At 45.4% G+C, this 17,296-nt stretch overlaps 3 protein-coding genes across 3 annotated transcripts; 2 read left to right on the forward strand and 1 right to left on the reverse strand.

Moving 5' to 3' along the window:
* The first annotated feature begins 589 nt into the window (after positions 1 to 589).
* On the forward strand, positions 590 to 4,061 carry SDHD (succinate dehydrogenase complex subunit D). Its single transcript, XM_066334786.1, has 4 exons — positions 590 to 675; positions 1,005 to 1,109; positions 2,117 to 2,261; positions 3,433 to 4,061. The coding sequence occupies exons 1-4, from the start codon at positions 630 to 632 to the stop codon at positions 3,596 to 3,598; spliced, it is 462 nt and encodes a 153-aa protein (XP_066190883.1). The 5' UTR covers positions 590 to 629; the 3' UTR covers positions 3,599 to 4,061.
* A 1,162-nt stretch (positions 4,062 to 5,223) lies between these two features.
* On the reverse strand, positions 5,224 to 7,811 carry IL18 (interleukin 18). Its single transcript, XM_066334639.1, is given in 6 exon segments — positions 5,224 to 5,263; positions 5,265 to 5,467; positions 5,600 to 5,745; positions 6,493 to 6,630; positions 7,097 to 7,105; positions 7,738 to 7,811. Coding segments are annotated over 6 exon segments (603 nt in total). The 5' UTR covers positions 7,805 to 7,811.
* Positions 7,812 to 13,083: 5,272 nt separating this feature from the next.
* On the forward strand, positions 13,084 to 14,704 carry TEX12 (testis expressed 12). The gene is made up of 4 exons (XM_066334640.1): positions 13,084 to 13,089; positions 13,626 to 13,731; positions 13,833 to 13,884; positions 14,151 to 14,704. Exons 1-4 carry the CDS (start codon positions 13,084 to 13,086, stop codon positions 14,293 to 14,295), a joined length of 309 nt encoding a protein of 102 aa, XP_066190737.1. The 3' UTR covers positions 14,296 to 14,704.
* The last annotated feature ends 2,592 nt before the right edge of the window (positions 14,705 to 17,296 follow it).

The following is a 17,296-nucleotide window of genomic DNA, read 5'->3' on the forward strand; positions in this document are numbered from 1 at the left end:
AGGCCCGGGAGTCTGGGTGGTGCCTGTGTTCTCCCTGTGCTGTTTGTCTCTGCGTGACCACACTTGCAGGAGATGAAATCAGGGCACTGGGGGAATGTGTGGGGTGATTGTTGTGTCCTGGACAGACACAACACAGCGTCAGCGGCCCTAAATCCTCACTCCAAGCCATGACTCCTGTTCCTTTTTTCCCTTCGAGTGGAAGGAAAATCAGGATGTTCACGGAGGTGTTCATCATGTGCACAAAGGTGTTTCAGTAGTGAACGCAGAGGTGAGGAGCACCTGGGTCTGCTGCGGGTGCTGAGGGCTTAAAGACAGAACTACAGAATAGTTCGGGCTAGAAGGGAATTCAGAGATACTCCAGTTCCGTGAGCACAACACCTTCCACCAGGTACCTCCAACCTGGGCACATCCAGGGCAGCCACAGCTCCCGTGGGCGGCTGTGCCAGGGGCTCCTAGGGGAGGACTCCTTCCCAAAATCGCAGCCCGGGCAGCCGCGGTGTTATATTTTATCCGTTTACCGGGCTGTCCCGGGCTGTCCCCGCCTGTCCCCGGCGCTCCCGGCCGCAGGAAGCGGAAGCGGAAGCGGCGGCGGCGGTTCCGGTTCCGGGCGCCGTGCCCTTGGAGCGGACATGGCGCTGGCGCTGCTGCGGCCACGGCCCCGCGGGGCCGCGCTGGGTCAGTGGGGCCGGCCACCGGGAACAGGGGCTGCGGGACCCGGGAGGGGGCGGGAGGGCGGGGGGTGAGGGTCCCCGGGGATACGGGATCCCCCGAGGGTGCGGGACCCTTGGGTGGTACGGGACCGCGGGGGTGCGGGATCCCGGGGAGTGCAGGACTCCGGTGGCTGGGGGGTTCCCGGAGGGTGCGGATTGGCTCCTGCTGGCTCCGGGATGGATCCCGTGGCTCCGGGATGGATCCCGTGGCTCCGGGATGGATCCCAGTAACTCCGGGATGGATCCCGTGGCTCCGGGGTCCCCTCGCTGACGCCGTTCCCGTTGTCCCCGCAGCTGTGCTGGGCTCGGCGCTGCTCCGCCGCCCCGCCGCTCTCGGTGCCGCCGCCGCTCGCTGCGCTCCGGCCCGCGACAGCCACGGCCCGGCCCGCCAGGGACACGGTACGGCCCCCTCTGTGTGTCTGTGTGTCTGTCTGTGTGTCTGTGTCTGTCTGTGTCTGTCTGTGTGCGGGGGTCTCGCCTCCCCCCGATCAGAGCCCCTTTTCCCATCCCCGGAGCTGTTGCACGGAGCTCCGAGCACTCGGGTCTGGCACAAGGCATCCTGCCCACGGCAGGCGTTGTGGTTAGGTGATGATCCTGAAGGTTTGTTCCGACTTCTGGATGTTCTGTGATCCCGTCGAGAATGGGTTGTAAAGGAACAAATTTTGGGTTGGGTCCTCCAAGGGACCAACAGCGGGGCAGGGATGAAGGACAGAGGTGATGGAGGTGGTACCCCAGGGCCGTACAGGGACTTAAAAACAAAATGAGCTTTGAGGTCCCTCCCATCCCAAACCAGGCTGAGTTTATCATCATTTTGGGCCACTTAGATTTTAAGTGGTAGCTGTAACAAAGAACAGAAAAGACTGACACATAGTACAGTGGTTTTCTTGGTGTCTTGTAGCGTTTTGGGTGTTACCAGCAAAGGAAAAAACAATCCTAAGTGCCCACTGATTTAAGGGCAAAGTGAAATGCTGAGCGTTGTTCGATAGGGCAGGATCTGTGCAGAGATGTTGTTTGTGATAAATAACGGTGCTGCTGTGGTGCCCCAGGCTGTGAGGAGTGTGTGTGCCCTCACCGTCAGCAGCACTGTCACCACTCAACAGCTCTTCAGGCTGCACTTTGCCCAAGTCCAAACTTCAGATCCTTTGCTCTCCTTGTCTTGTCACTGTCTCAGTTTCTTTTCTCCGTGCCAAAACGAAGGAAAACATTTGCATTTTGGTTTGGGTGGATGGATGATGTGTGTTAGTTGAGTATTTTGGGGGTGTTGCATTGGTAATTTCAGACTCCATTCTTGATGCTCCTGTTGTGTTTCCAAGTGTTGCTCAACGCTGGGGTTTTGGTTTACAGACACTCCAGATTTCACAGCCCTTGCCAGAGGGGCTTTTCCCTGAGAATGTTTCTCCTTGCAGGCAGTTCCAAGGCTGCATCTTTGCACTGGACAGGGGAGAGAGCTGTCAGTGTGCTGCTGCTGGGGCTGCTCCCTGCAGCCTACCTGTACCCTGGACCAGTGGTGGACTATTCCCTGGCCGCAGCCCTCACCGTGCACGGCCACTGGTAAGCACAGCAGGGCTCAAATCACAGCAAAAAAAAGAGGTTTGGTGACTCCAAACCTCAGCCTGGGCCAGTGGAAAACTCCTGGAAAAAGTCCCTTGTTCTCCCAGGTTCTGTGACAGTCGTGATCTTTGGCAGTGGTCGTGCTTTGGTCTTCCTTTCTCACTCTGTTCTCTCAGTCAGAAAAGGAATCCATAAAAAATTTTATTAGAGGCACTTCCTTGCCCCTGCAAGTGTAGAGTCCTGGGTGGTTTTAACCAGTGTTGTGTGAACAGAGGGAACAGAAAGAGGACAGGTCTGTATAAAAATAATACAAAAATATTCTGCCTCTCTGTGCTTCGTGCATCTCAGTGGTGATGGGGTTCTGCATCACAAAGAGCTCACAGCAAATATCCCACGAAGGAGACCTGGAGGATTATCTCCTGTATTCCTGATGGATGTTTGCTCAGTGTAGCTCTGATTAGGAGTGGATCCAGCTCCGTGGTTGGCCAGACTGGCAGCATCCACCTTCTGTGGTGATCCTGGTTTGGGAGTTCCTTGCCACAAGGATGAAGCAGATTTTTATGGTACTTTGGGGGTGCCAGGTTTTCTCAGACCTCAGTTTTGCCTTTTATTGGATTTTGTGTCTTGCATTTTCCTTGCTCTGACAGGGAGCTTTTTCCCAAAACAAGCGTCCTGTGTCTTGGATAATTCAAATCTGGCCAGGAGTTCCCTTCCAGACGTAGAAAAAACTGAAAATATGCTGATCTCTTTGGTTGCCACTCTTCTAATCTTAATGCATACCCAGGAGTCTTCTGTGTCTTTGTGACCATGGCTGGTCCCAGGTATTTCCTTGGTTTTGCTCTTTTCCAGTCTTTGGAAGTCAGGTAAGAAGGCAGATTGCAAGGATTTTGTTGTCTGCAGAGCTGTGGTCAGCACAGCTTGGTTTCCTCAAGAAAACTCTGAGCCTACTCTGTGCCTCTTCAGTAGAATCTGTGGAATGTGTTGTTTTGTTTTTGAGATAGATCCATCCTCTTTCTGAGTGGGGACTGAGCATCCTTCGGGAAAGGCTGATGGCAGCAGGGAGAGGAAAAAAAAACCAACCCAAAATAGTGAATTGTCAGAATGAGGACACAAAGTGGCTGCATTCCAGTGAGTGAACTTTTGCTGATTTGAGCTTTTCTCTCTCGTCCAGGGGTCTGGGCCAGGTAATTACTGATTATGTGCACGGAGATGTGCCCAATAAAGTGGCCAACGTGGGGCTGTACGTCCTGTCTGCCCTGACCTTCGCCGGCCTCTGCCACTTCAACTACCACGACGTGGGCATCTGCAAGGCTGTGGCCATGCTCTGGAGCCTCTGAGGACACACACAGATTGTCCTCTGCTGCCTCTGCTTCATCAGCTTCTGAGCAACATCCTGCACAGCCAAGGAGCAGCCAAGGGTCCCCAGTGAGCCTGCAGGGGGCTCAGAGCTAGTTTAGAATAGAGAGAGAAAAAAAAAACAAAACGGTTTTAAAACCAGGTTTAACTAGAGAATGTCCAGGGAGAGTGGGTGGGTTCGAGCTGCACTGTGAATTGGGGTGGATTAATGACATCAGTGGCAGACTTGCATGGCTAAAGGGAGCTCTCCTTGTAATACCAGCTTTAATGAGTGTTTTTCTAACTGTTGGTTGGATTGTTGTTCTGTAAAAGGAGCTTGGCTTGTGGGAAACTGAGCTGCTTCTTCTGACATCCGTGTGTAAGGCAGACCCTGTAACTCTGGGAGTTGATGTAGAAAAGGGAATACTTTTTTTCTTAATCCATTCAATAAAGAATTTGCAGAAATTCTATGTGTGCTTCTGAACCATTTTTACTGCTTTTGGGTTGCCTGAAATGTTTTCTCTGCAGCTAGATCTGCTCTGCCTTACTTCATAAACCAAAGAATATTTGTATGAATTCATACTTAGAGATGACTTGGACTTAATACAGGAATAATTAATATCCTTAGAAAATACAACGAGGATTGACACAGAATAAAAACACTTTTGCAGATGGACTTTGGAAACATTTGACTTTCAAGGTTTTTATGTTCATCTGCAACACCTTTTTGAGGTGGATTTTCTAAATGCCCTGGTCTGTGTTTGTCCTGTGTGACTGAAAAAAACCAAGAGGAGGCCGAGGGAATGCTCTGTTCTTTTAGGGATTTTTCAGAGGGGAACTGAGATTGTGGGTTTTGACTTTCTGCTTCGTCCTGTCAGACTTCCACAGCGCTGCGGAGTGGAAAGCTCTTCCCACATTCTCATGGTGTTTTTGTGGCCCTATTAATAGTGAGAGGAAGAGAACTTGTGTTACCCTTAGTGATTATGCAACGAACAGAACGACCAAGTCGCTGTTTGAATTCTGCAAGAATTTCTGATTAGGTTTGTTGTTTTTTTTTTTAAACATGCATTCGAAATTATTTGCAAAAGGACATAGCTGGGCAATTTTTTTGTTAGTGTCGTAATCAGAACAGAGCTGTGGTGAGGTTTAAATGCCAACATTTGTTCTTTTGGCCCAGGAAGGAGGAGGCCAGTGCAGATGGTGAGTCATGGGTAAATCCCCCTGGGAGAGCTGAGGGTTTCTCAAGGAAAGTGAAGTTTCTTCACACAGGATGCAGTTGAGTGTGCTGTTTAAATTATTTGGGTGAGAAATTCATTATCTGAGAGTTTTGGGGAATGTAAAAGCCCAAACCTGATTTCAAAAGCTGTTTGGTCAACAGGCATTAAAGAATTTAGGGATTGAATTTTACAGGACATTATAGACAGGCACATTCGTGGTTCTTCAGTGTGTAATTCTCTCCTGTCTGACTGGAAAACATTCTTCTACTTCTTGCCAAGAAAGTGCATTTATTTTTTTAATAAGTACTGAGAGTAGTTAAAACAAAAAAATGACTTGTTTTGGATAAAGACAGACAAAAGTTTCTTTTATAAAAAAACCCAGCTGTATTTTAAAACCGTAGAATGTCCCATCATAGGCTGTGATTTTCATCCTGAGTGAAATTAGATAAACATCTTTATGGTTTCATCCACTTCATCTTTGGACGGTTTCTTTAGGATTAATTTCCTCAAGGAGCCTTCCACCTCAAAGGCCAAGAACATCCCTCGTTCCATTGAGTATTCAAACTTAAAGGCTTTGGAGGAGCAAGATGTGAATGTCTTTTTGAAAAAGATGATGTTGCTTTCACCAGGCATTTCTTTGGGAACTTCTCCTTCCTGAGGAAAATAAAAAAGGGATAATAAAAATAAAAAAGGTTAATCCCAGCACAAGCCCTGACCACTTTTACTCCAGTTGATAATTCTGCCTGTCGGGTTTGTACAGCTGAGGAGAGGGAAGCAGATCCTTACCTTGAACCTGATGATCATTTCTCCACATTCCCTCTCACAGCACATGTAGTAACTTTTGTCTCCCACCTGCACGCTGAAGGCCACGGGCAGCCCTGCCAAGGGCGTGGTGGTTTTGTAGCAGTGAATGCTGAAGAGCATCCCTTTGTCTGCAAATAAACGGGTTGTTACTGATCACCTGCTCAAACCCAGGGAATAACTGAACTCAGTGGTGTTTTATCACTCCCCTGGCAGCTCTGGCTGCCTTGCCAGGATATTTCTCCTGACAGAAGAGCCAGGACTTGAATTTTTATGGCTTCTGGTTGTGCTTTGTGCCATCAGGGTGTCCCAAAGCAGCTGAGGTCAGCAGGCAGGGTGAGGAGGGGTCACACCCTTCTGTGTGCATGAGAAAGGGAGACTGGCACGTGGAAGTGGCTGTCAGTAAAACAGAGCTGGATAGAGGTGTTCCAGAAATTATTATGGTCAATAAATAGTTGTAAATAAATTGCTGAAGCGCCCCAAAAAGTCAAGGCCAAACCTGTGAGATTATAGTTAATGTTAGAAGAAAGTAAGACCTTTTAGTGCCAATACATTGTGTGAATTTTAAAATGATGTTTTTGTAATCCAGCGTTAAAAAAGGGAGGGAAATTAGAATTTTGTGATCAGAGCCAAGCAAAAATCTTAACAGCCCTTTTTCTGCACGTGACATCCTGCAGGCTTTGGTCTAACCCAGAAATCTCATCCCTCACTAATGCCCAAGACACAAAATTTCACTCTCAGCTTAGTTCTATTCTTCCAAATGAAGTTTTAAGTCCTTATTCTCAGTCCCACCATTGAGCAGATGATTACAAAAACCCAAAACCACCTCCGGGCGAAAGCAGCAGAGCAGTGGTTGGTGTTTTGTGTCTGGAAATTACCAGATTTAATCTCCTGGTCTGTCACATTCTCAAAGGCTGCCAGGTTCAGGTCAGGGCGCACCACGAGCAGTTGGCTGTTCACATTCCTCAGCACTCGGTGCAGAGTCTTCTCCTTGCACAGGGCATCACACTCCAGCCCTGCAGGGATAACGGAGCAAAAGTCTTCATATTTTAGCTGTTGTCTCCTCTCCAAACCTTGGCAGTTTGCCGCCAGCCTGATCCTGGCGTTAGGGTGTGAAAGGAGTTCTCAGAACGACATCAGACAAGAGGGAGGCAGCATCCACCTTTTAACACCTCTGCTCGAAGCAGATTTCCCAGGATACAGGGATTTATTTACACAAGCAAGGAAAGCTGCTGTGTTTGTTAGTGCTTGGTAAGGAGAATTCAGAAGCCTCAGTTCTCTTTTGCCCAGCAATTAAAGTGCACTGAAAGGAAGCCACTACTCAGGGTCTTATGAGGAATTAATGCAACATCAGCATCAGGAGGAGCGGTGGAACTGCAGCTCTGGTTTATTTGCAGCCACTCTCAGTTTGAAACTTGTCCTCTGTGGATTAGTGAGTGTGAAAGGAGTGATAAAATCGTAAAAGATGAGTTCTCGGCTTACCGTCGTCGTCTTGGTTCCACGTGAGCAGTGAAAAACAACAAAAAAAAAAGGAAAGGAAAACAACATTAAGCTCTGCCCCCGCAAAAGAAGTCACTTTTAGCCCAGGCAGCCACCTACACGTTCCCTCAGCCCAGTGCCACCAAAACTGAGCTGTTGTCACTACAGACAGCGTTTATCTGGGAGCAAAACACATGAAAACCCAGTCATTTGAGAACTGCAGTCACCACCAAACCAGGCGTATGCAAAACGCCTTTTTAGGGTTATTTAAGAAGGTCACTCTAAGCCTACAACTGAGGAATAATTGCATGCAAATATTTTGGTTTTATCGGTGCCTTTATGTGAACAAAAGGACAAGAAGAACTCATTACAAATTGCTTTTAAAGAAGAAAAGCAATTTGTTTTCTAACTGACATTTTTCCATAAGACCGGAAATTACTGACTCACTCCAAGTCCACCTCCCATTATTCCAACATTTCTGAGTGTCTTTTCCCAAGATTTTTTCATATAAGCAACAAATGTTCCCCTGACTCAGATACTTGGCCAACAACACTTAAAGCTGAAAGTTAGGTGACATCGGACTGACAAAAGAATTGTGTTAAATCAGTATTCCAACAGAAAAGGTCATTAAATGCTTTAATTACCGTCAAAATAGAGACAGAAATTTTTCCCAAGTTTTACTGGACACATCAGAATCTCTTCAACACTCATCTTCACCCTGCCCACAGCACAGGGAGAGGAATTCAGAGTTCAGCTCGATGCTTCTTACCCCATAAAGGGATAAAAAATCTGCACAGTCTGACCTGAGCAGGTTCCCCCGAGAAAAGCACGAGCTTCCAAAACACCCAAAAGTTAGAACCCATTCTGACTGCTCCTAGAAATGTCATTCTTTGCACTAAAGGCAATAAATGTCTTGAAACCAGGTGTGCAATGAGGAGCTCTGGCTCTTGGGCTGGGATTTTATTGTGCAATAAAATTGCCAGCTCACTGCGAAGCTTTTCACCAATTAAAAATGACTTTATACACGGAGTGAGCAGTATCAGTGTAAGTAAACACACACACCCAGATAGATTAGCGTGAGGAATCACCGTGGGTTTCTTTGTCCCTTTAGCAAAGCACTTTCAGGACTGTATTTGAGAATGATTTTTTTCTATGTTTTTGCTCTAGTTGTAGCTGTGCAGAAGCGGTGGCAGGCTCCCAGCAGCATCTTTGTTTGCAAATATGCACATCCAGGCCTTGGAAACGAGATACCACAACACCCAACCGTGCAAGCCTCATTCTTAGCACATTAACCACAAAATTCTATTATTCTAAAGCCCCGGAGGCAAGCACGGGCAAGGTTTTTGACAGAGGATTAAAAGAAAAAGTGGCCCTTGGTTTAATTTTAATGGGTAAAACAAAATGACTGTGCTTCTCCCCTTGATCATAGAATCAAAAAAAGTTTGGAAAAGACCTCCAGGATCATCAAGCCCAACCTTGAGTAATAAAAGATGATTATCTCCACCTTTTTACCGAGGAGGTTTGAAAGCAAGGGCAGAATCCCAAATGAGTTTCCGACTGTCGGATACGGAATGACTCACCCAGGGATGCGGGGCTGGGGGCAGAGATGGCTCTCGGTGGTCCCTTCTGGCTCCTCGGGAATGTTTTTTCTCACTCCTCGGGCGATGCAAGCCGGCGATGGGGGCCCGGAGAAGCACAGGGTGTGCGCGGCTGGGAGGAGAAGTGACTCTCGGTGGTCCTTTCTGCTCCTCGGGAGTGTTTTCTGTCTCTCCGGGACGCGCAGCCCGGCGGTGGGAGCCGGGAGAAGCACAGGGAGAACGGAGGGGAGCAGAAGTGACTCTCAGTGGTGTTTTCTGGCTCGTCAGGAGTGTTTTCTGGCTCTTCGGGACGCGCAGCCCGGCGGTGGGAGCCGGAGAACCGCAGGGTGTGCACGGCTGGGAGGAGAAGTGACTCTCGGTGGTGTTTTCTGGCTCCTAAGGAGTGTTTTCTGGCTCTCCGGGACGCGCAGCCCGGCGGTGGGAGCCGGAGAAGCACAGGGTGCACGGCTGAGAGCAGAAGTGACTCTCAATGGTGTTTTCTGGCTGTCCGGGACGCGCAGCCCGGCGGTGGGAGCCGGGAGAAGCGCAGGGAGAAGCAGAAGTGACTCTCGGTGGTCCTTTCTGCTCCTCAGGAGTGTTTTCTGTCTCTCCGGGACGCGCAGCCCGGCGGTGGGAGCCGGAGAAGCGCAGGGTGCACGGCTGAGAGCAGAAGTGACTCTCGGTGGTGTTTTCTGGCTGTCCGGGACGCGCAGCCCGGCGGTGGGAGCCGGGAGAAGCGCAGGGAGAAGCAGAAGTGACTCTCGGTGGTGTTTTCTGGCTCCTCAGGAGTGTTTTCTGGCTGTCCGGGACGCGCAGCCCGGCGGTGGGAGCCGGAGAAGCGCAGCTGCGGAGCTGTGCCAAGGCCACCCCCGGGTCCCAGCCGGGGCTGCCCCAGGCGCAGGGAATCCAGCGCTGCTCGCCGCTGCCTGCAGGGGCTTTATAGCGGCTGCTGGCGGCCGAAATCGGGGCTCGTTCCCCAGCTCTCTGCCCACGCCCGCTTTTCTGGAGCGGCATTTCCCCTCCTCGCTGCTCTCCTATGCAAATCCGGGTTTCCCAGGCTGGCTTCGTGCCGCCCGGGGGACGCCGATGGTCAGCGGGACGGTCCCATCGCTCCGGCACGGAGCCTCCAGGGCAGGCGCTGCCCTGTGCTGGCCCCCGGCAAGGAGCTTCGGGCCGGGAATTCGGGAATTCGGCACGGGCTGGGGAACGGCCCGGGACAGCCCCTGGAACAAAAGCGGCTGAGTGGGAAGAGTTCGGCTCCGGTCCGGCGATGCCCCGTCCCCGCATCCCGGGCGCTGCTGAAAACAGCAAACGCGGGGGCTGCATTTATTATTATTATTATTATTATTATTATTATTATTATTATTATCATTATCATTATCATTATTATTATTATTATTATTAGTGCAGAACATTCTTCTTCTTCTTCTTCTTCTTCTTCTTCTTCTTATTATTATTATTATTATTATCATCATCATCATCATCATCATTATTATTATTATTAGTGCAGAACATTCTTCTTCTTCTTCTTCTTATTATTATTATTATTATTATTATTATTATTATTATTATTTGTGCAGAACAAGCCCTAAAACCCAAAGCAGCGGGATTGGGACTGAATAATTTCCCACTCGGTTACGTCTCCACCATGCCTGGATTTGCTGTTTCTAACGCTGGTCAGAAATTCACCCACTCAGCCCTGCTCCTTGGTGGGTGAACTGAAGACCCTCAAATTGTAGAAATGACAAGAAAACTCCCAAATCCCCACATCGAACCCAAACCCGAGTCCCCAAGACGTCCTCTCAGACTTTTACTGCTCCTGGAGTTTTTAAAAAAGGACCCTCAAAGTTCATAGGGAATACTTTAATATCTGTATGAGAAATGTGAGGAAATGATTTTGAGGTCAAAAGCACGTCTTCCAACTTCATTTGAAATGGTAAAGATAAAAACTCTGCCTCTTTTACTAATAACTCTGGATTTTGGCTGGTTTACACAATAATATTTTTCAAAAATTATTGCCACACTAATAATTTATCATTTAAATAGACATTCAGGTCATTATTTGTTTTGTATTAGCTGGTGGCATTAACATTTTTGGCCTATTGATATTCCATACAGAGCTATCAGGAAGGAGGACTTGGTCTTTCATGTCAACCTTAAAATTAATTCCTGAATTAGTTCATTGACCACATTGAATAAAAGGCATTTCCTTCTCTTTTGTGCACATATTTGCATTTTTCGGTACCAGATCTAACTCATACAATGATTTTGTGATACAGTTTAAACTTTTATTTCTCCTGGAATTTAATATCTCCAATTTTAGAGGAACTGCAACTACTTTTAGAGTAATGGCTTAGATAGTTTTGCTCCAATTTTTAAGGAACTGGAACTCCAGTAAGAGTGAACTCTCTCCCCTTAAATAATTTTCCTTTAATGTTCTTTTTAGTCTTAAGACTGAATTATTCATAGATTATCATATCCATAAGAGAATGGAAATGAAAATTCAGATGTTTAATTTGTTTTACTTCAGGAGGTCTGTTAATAAAACCATGAAACGATTAAGTGAACATCTCAAAAATGTTCTCCTAACATGTTCTATACTATCTTCTTCCTAATGTTTAGATAATAACGCTAATAACACAATTATCTATTAAATATTTGACAATTAAAGGAAGTGCCCCATGGCAGCTTATTTAATGTTGTTTCTACTTTGAGGAAGTATGTAGTTCTTGTTCTTTCAGCAGTTTGATTTCTCATGCTGATAATTTAATTTTTCTGTTTGGATGATGTACGTGAGGTGCAGGTCCTTTCCTCTCTTCAAAACAGAAGACAGAAAAATAAAGAAAAAAATTAAAAAAGAAAAACACTTAGAGGCAAACTTTACATAACATCATATACCATAAGCTAACTGAAATAGTGGACAGTGATTTAGGAGAGCAGTGACTTGCTGTGGTGTTTAATCTCTTTGAATGCTGAAAGTTCTCTCCTGGATTGTGGTGTCCTGTTTGTTCCTCTTGCACAGGAACCACAGGGTGTATGTATGTGAGATTCAGGTCCTTTCTTCTCTTCAAAATGGGAAATAGAGAGAAGAAAAGGAAAAAAATAAAATAAAAAAAAACCCAAACCAAGCCAGAGGCAAACTTTACGCAACATCACATACCATAACTTAAATCACGTACCATAAAACAACATCTCATAACGTAAATCACGTAGCGTAACATTCACATAAATGCTGACCTTGCCATTTTTTATTTCACTGTAGGGAACAACGACATGATTTAGGTATTTAATGTGCTTCTATGTTGAAATTCTCTCCTGAGTTGTTGTGTGGTGTTGAAAAGGAGGCACAGGGTGACTCAGTCCCTCCTCGCTGAAACCACGTACCACTGTCACCTGCAGAAGTGAAACACAGCCTCGGGAAAATACAGCTTTATTCTCCATTCTGCAGAGAGACAAAATGGTCCTGGCAGACGTGTGGTATTACTCATTGTAGTGTTCACTCAGTGGTTTTACCCATTGTAGTGTTTGTACCCATTTTAGTGTTTGTACCCACTCTAGTGTTTGTACCCACTCTAGTGTTTGTACCCACTGTAGTGTTTTCACTCATTTTAGCGCTGTGACACATTTTGGTGCCTGGTCTCTCATTTCTGACTCGTGTTTCGAGGCACATCCATCCAAGGAGCTCGCTTAGAAGGTGAAAACTGGACGGGAAAGGTTTTGAGGAATTATTTAAAGCTTTTAATTAATGACCGGCACCGCCCGGCCCGGAGCCGCTCTCAGGGACACCTCGGGCCGCTGCCGCCGAGCCCGGGCAGGGCTCCGGGGGGATTCGGGGAGCTGCTGTGCCCTGTTCCTCCTCCTTTGTCTTTTGTTTTTCATCCCTTGTCCCTTATTTTTCATCCTTTCCCCTTGTTTTTCATCCTTTCCCCTTATTTTTCATCCTTTCCCCCCGTCCCCAGAGGCGCGGCCCCTCAGCGCGGCCCCAGGCCCGGCTCGCTCCCGGCGCCCTGAGGCTCCGCAGGGCTGACAGGGAATAAATCCTTCTGCAGGGATGGCAAAGGGATAAATCCCCTCCGCAGGGATGGCAAAGGGATAAATCCCCTCCGCAGGGATGGCAAAGGGATAAATCCCCTCCGCAGGGATGGCAAAGAAGGGATAAATCTCCTCGGCTGGCGAATGGAGGCTGGCCCCGCCATTCCCTCTCTGAGGAGCTGCCCCCGGCCCGTGAAGGCAGCGCCCTTTGCCGAGGAACCAGCCGCAAGGTTTTGTTTTTTACACGTTTTGTTTATTATTATTATTATTTTTTATTTAAACCTTCTACCCCAGCGTGGCCGCTCGGCAAACACAGCGTGCTTTTCGGGAGGCAACTCGCAAAAAAAAAGGCAGATAAGACTAGAAATAAAAGCAAAAAAGATGGAGGTGAGCGGCGCTGGGTGAAGGAGGAGCCTCCCCAACCCCAAATCCTGCCCAGGACCGAAGGCACACAGATCCGCGGCACTTTAGGGAGGTTTAGGGCAACAAAACCAACTTTATTTCATGTGGGAAACTGCAGTTTCTTTGGGGGCTTGAAGCCCAACAAAATTGGGTAAGCACTGAGACGTGTTTAGGTAGAACTTCTTGAGAGAGAGCTTCTGAAGTACACCAGAGTATACTGGAATCACATCAGAACATCACAATTTTACTGCGAGATATGTATATAGATATATAATACATGTGCTCATATATATATATATGCATATATATGAATAAAGAAGTGTGTTTATATACAGAGATCTCGATCTGGTACTTCCCACTCAATCCCCAAGATGCTCACACTGCTGTGAACCCACTTGCGTTTTCTCCAAAAAATAACCCTCGAGATCTTTTTAAACCTCTTCTTTCTCTCGGCTAAGCTCTGTGGAAAGCTTGTTTTATATCCAAGAGTCTGTATTTTCCCTAATGTGCTCTGTTGTTAGAATGAAGCTTCAGAACATCCACAGCTGTGTGACAAAGCAGATTTCGCTCCTTCCGAGGACTCGCGGCCCCTTTCCAAGACTGAACCGCTGGAAAAGGTTTTAGATGGTGACGTATTAAATGTGCTGGAAGTTAGTGTGGAGTGACCTAATTTCCTCTTGAGATTCAGCCAAATGTTTAAATGAACTTTTTTTTCTCTCTCTTAACAGAGATGAGCAAAGAAGTTAATAACTTGTTATCGAATTATGCTGACACTATAAGGCAAGTTAACTTCGTGTTATTTGCGTGGCAGTTCTAAAATTAGCTAGGTGAGGTGGATGGGTGGCTGCAGTTTAGGGGAATTACCACTGAAAACTGCCAAACACAGATCTTGAAAGAAAAAATGCTGGTTTTTTATTACAGCAGAGGATTAATTTGGTCAGAAACTGGGTATTGATAGACAACCCATTTTTAAGAAAAAAACATAAAAGCAGTGAGAAGGTTAATGGCATTAGCATTGATTTTAACGACAGATTTCTTCATTTAAGTTCAAGAGCAGCGTTGGATTCTTCTCATGTCCAGGAACTTGATGGGATCCTAAGAGAGGCCAGGGCCATGGACAACAACTTAAAGCAGAAAAGGGAGAAGCTGAAGCAGAGATTCGCTGTTATTGCCAATAGTCTGCAAAACTAAATGGAGTTTGTTATAGAAATACAGAGCCAAAGTTGTGTCTGTGTATGAAAACAAACTTGGACAAGTGTTGTGATGTCTGTTTCTTGTATAAATATTTCTGCCCGTTCAGGAAACTTCCAACAAGTTAAGCAGCTACTTAGTGTTTAAATACATAGTGTAGTGGTAGTTAGTAGAAATAATTCTGAGTATCTGTTTTAAATCCTGTGAGTCAAGGGATTAGGACATTAAGCTATGTTAACCCATTAAACATAGCAAAAAAAAAATAAATAAAATTCTGTGAAACGTGGAAACTTACGATGTAAGTGGAAAATGACCTCAGATTATTTCATGTTAACCGTTTTCTGGTTATGTTTTTTAAAATTCCTTTCTACTTTAAAAAATGTTTTTGTGCTAAAATATTGATAGAATATACTTGGATCTTACTTCCATTTTCCCTCAGAATGTAAACAGGTTGAAAAGATCAACTTAGAAATAAAAGAGCTCTATGAAGAACTTGGAGAAAGTGTAAAGTCTTAATTTCAAATGCACTGTACATGTGTTACATTTCAAACCCGTGTTGTTTTATATAAAACATGATCAAAGCTTTGCTGTTGATGTCAATAAATAAATAGATGATGTTAACAGGACCTAGAATTACAGTGTTATTTTGTTACTTGGCTGCAGGAGTGTTATTTGCTGATATTCTGTTTTTTTCTGAGAACACTGAGCCCTTTTTCTTTCTTGTCCTTCCACTCTGTTAAAAAAAAAAAAATAAAAAAAAAGAAAGATGGAATGTACAAAGGATCACTTGTCCAAAGCGTGGGGGCTCATGTAATAAAGAGAAGTGCAGGAACAAGATACATTCCCATCCTCACCCCGGTGGTGTGCAGTGATTTCCTCCTGAAATCCTCTCAGGCCTAATCCACCCTCCTTTCCCCCTCTGCTGAGCCCCAAGCCGAGCGTGCTGCGTGTCACAGCGCCACGATTTACAGCAAAGAACGGGAGGAACTGGACCTGCAGGGTGAGATTTAGAGCCCTAAAGATGCAGATATGTCCTGAGCAGGATTTTCAAAGTGCCTAAGCGTGGCGTAAGCGCCTTACACGCTTAGGAATTTTGGAAAATCCCATAAGGTGCCTATCTGCATCTTTAGCATCTGAAGGCTTTCCAAAGCCTCACCCTGCTCTGCCATCACATTTAGCAGTCTCTTGGTTTTTTTTTTTCCCCCTGATATTCTCACACTTCTCCCTTTGTACACAGAAATGTGGGAGAAAAGGAGAAGCTTTAAGAAGCGGCATTTTCTAAAATATTGTGCTGAGGGTTTGTAAAATCTGTGGTTATTGTTCATCTGTAGTGATGACATGACCCAGAGATTCAAATGACGTCTGCCGAGGGCCTGAGCTCTGACATTCACACACAGCTATTTATGAGTAATAAAGAAAAGTCACACAAAGTTTCAGGACTGAGGAACATCAGCCTGTGGCTGCGTTTTTGCCGTTGGTGCTTGGGGAAATCGTGCAGCCTTTTTAGATCATCAGGATTTGGATTATCTCCATTTCGTTTATGTGGCCAATATATCTCCAGCCATTAGTGTCAGAGCTTAGATTTTGAGATATGATCATTTCGTAAGTTTTTTTTTTTCCCTTTGGGGATTAAGTGTTCCTGTTGCAGCAGTTTGCTCTATTTCAAAACTTCATAAAATCCAACAAAAACGAGTAAAACTCCACTTTTTAAAACAATGGAGGACTGCTAAGTGCAGTTCAATCCCAAGATATATTTTCAGAATGATGACTCTTGTTTTTTACAGTGATTTTTTTATACAGTTGGTTGTCATTCCAATTAATAGCATTTAATGGGGATAAATATCTCTGGGATAATAAGAGGACTTTAGAATTTGAGGAGATACTGAAAGTGAAGTCAGAGTGTATGGCCACAGTAACCTAGGTGAGCTTATGAACAAGGTGGTTATAATTATTAATTTTTTTTAATTACTAAGAGCAGCAAAGCTTCTGGTTTTGCTACACAAATATAGGTGAGGACATATATATATTTAAAAAAAAAAGTAAAATGAATGAAATGTCTATTTTATAGAGTTTAGCCTTGAAATGGTGAGTTCAGAAAGTTCAAAACATCCATTGAAAAAAGTCAGCCTCTCCTCTTGTGAAGTTAAATAATATTTCAGCAATAAAAATATATTAATCACACCTTTATCTCTCCCTGGTTAATGGGAGCTTTCCAGAATTATCATTATTAATTAATTGAATTATACAGAGCACTTTTCTGCTGGCTGCTCTTTAGTGTCCCACTCAGCATCCTAATGTATGGACACACTCATTACACTCTGTTTTCCTTCTAAACCATTAAAATAAAATAAAATTATCACTTCCCTCAACATTTTACACCTCATCCAGCCCACGAATGATGCTGCTGATTGGCCCTTTTATGGATTTCAGTGTTTATTGGGAGAAAGAAAAGGAGTTTTCTCTTCTGATGTGACCCTAAAGGCTCCTTCATGCTCTGTCTGAGGAGTGAGCTCCTCATGAATCCCATCCCATCCCACCCCTATCCGCTTTCCAGTTTTACTGCTGGAGGTTTGGACAGAAAATTAATTGGCTTTAAAGCTGCTAAATCTGATCAGCAAAGCTCTGCTGGTAACTACGTTTTCTTTTAAGCTTCTCCCCTCCTCGTTTAAGCCCCAGCCTATAAATTAGCAAAGAGGTCTAAGATGACAGATCAGTGACAGAATATAAATGGATTTTTTCTTAAAATCTGGGAGCATCTTAGACGAAGTTCCGACCCTCTTGGAGTCAAGGGGATCTTGACACTGAGCCTTTGCAATTCTGAGCTTGCTGTGAATTTCTTCACAGGCTGGAAAGTGTAAGTGATGAAAAACTCAGTTCCTCTCATTGCTCTTCTCTTATCTAAAAGCTAAAAATGGGAAATTACAAAAGGCAAAACGCTTAGACTATAAGTGATGAGAATTCTTTCCTGAGAAAAGGCTGATTTTGACTCTTTACTTAAAAT

The sequence above is a fragment of the Sylvia atricapilla genome, chromosome 23, assembly GCF_009819655.1.
Source record: "Sylvia atricapilla isolate bSylAtr1 chromosome 23, bSylAtr1.pri, whole genome shotgun sequence".
Taxonomy (NCBI): Eukaryota; Metazoa; Chordata; class Aves; order Passeriformes; family Sylviidae; genus Sylvia; species Sylvia atricapilla.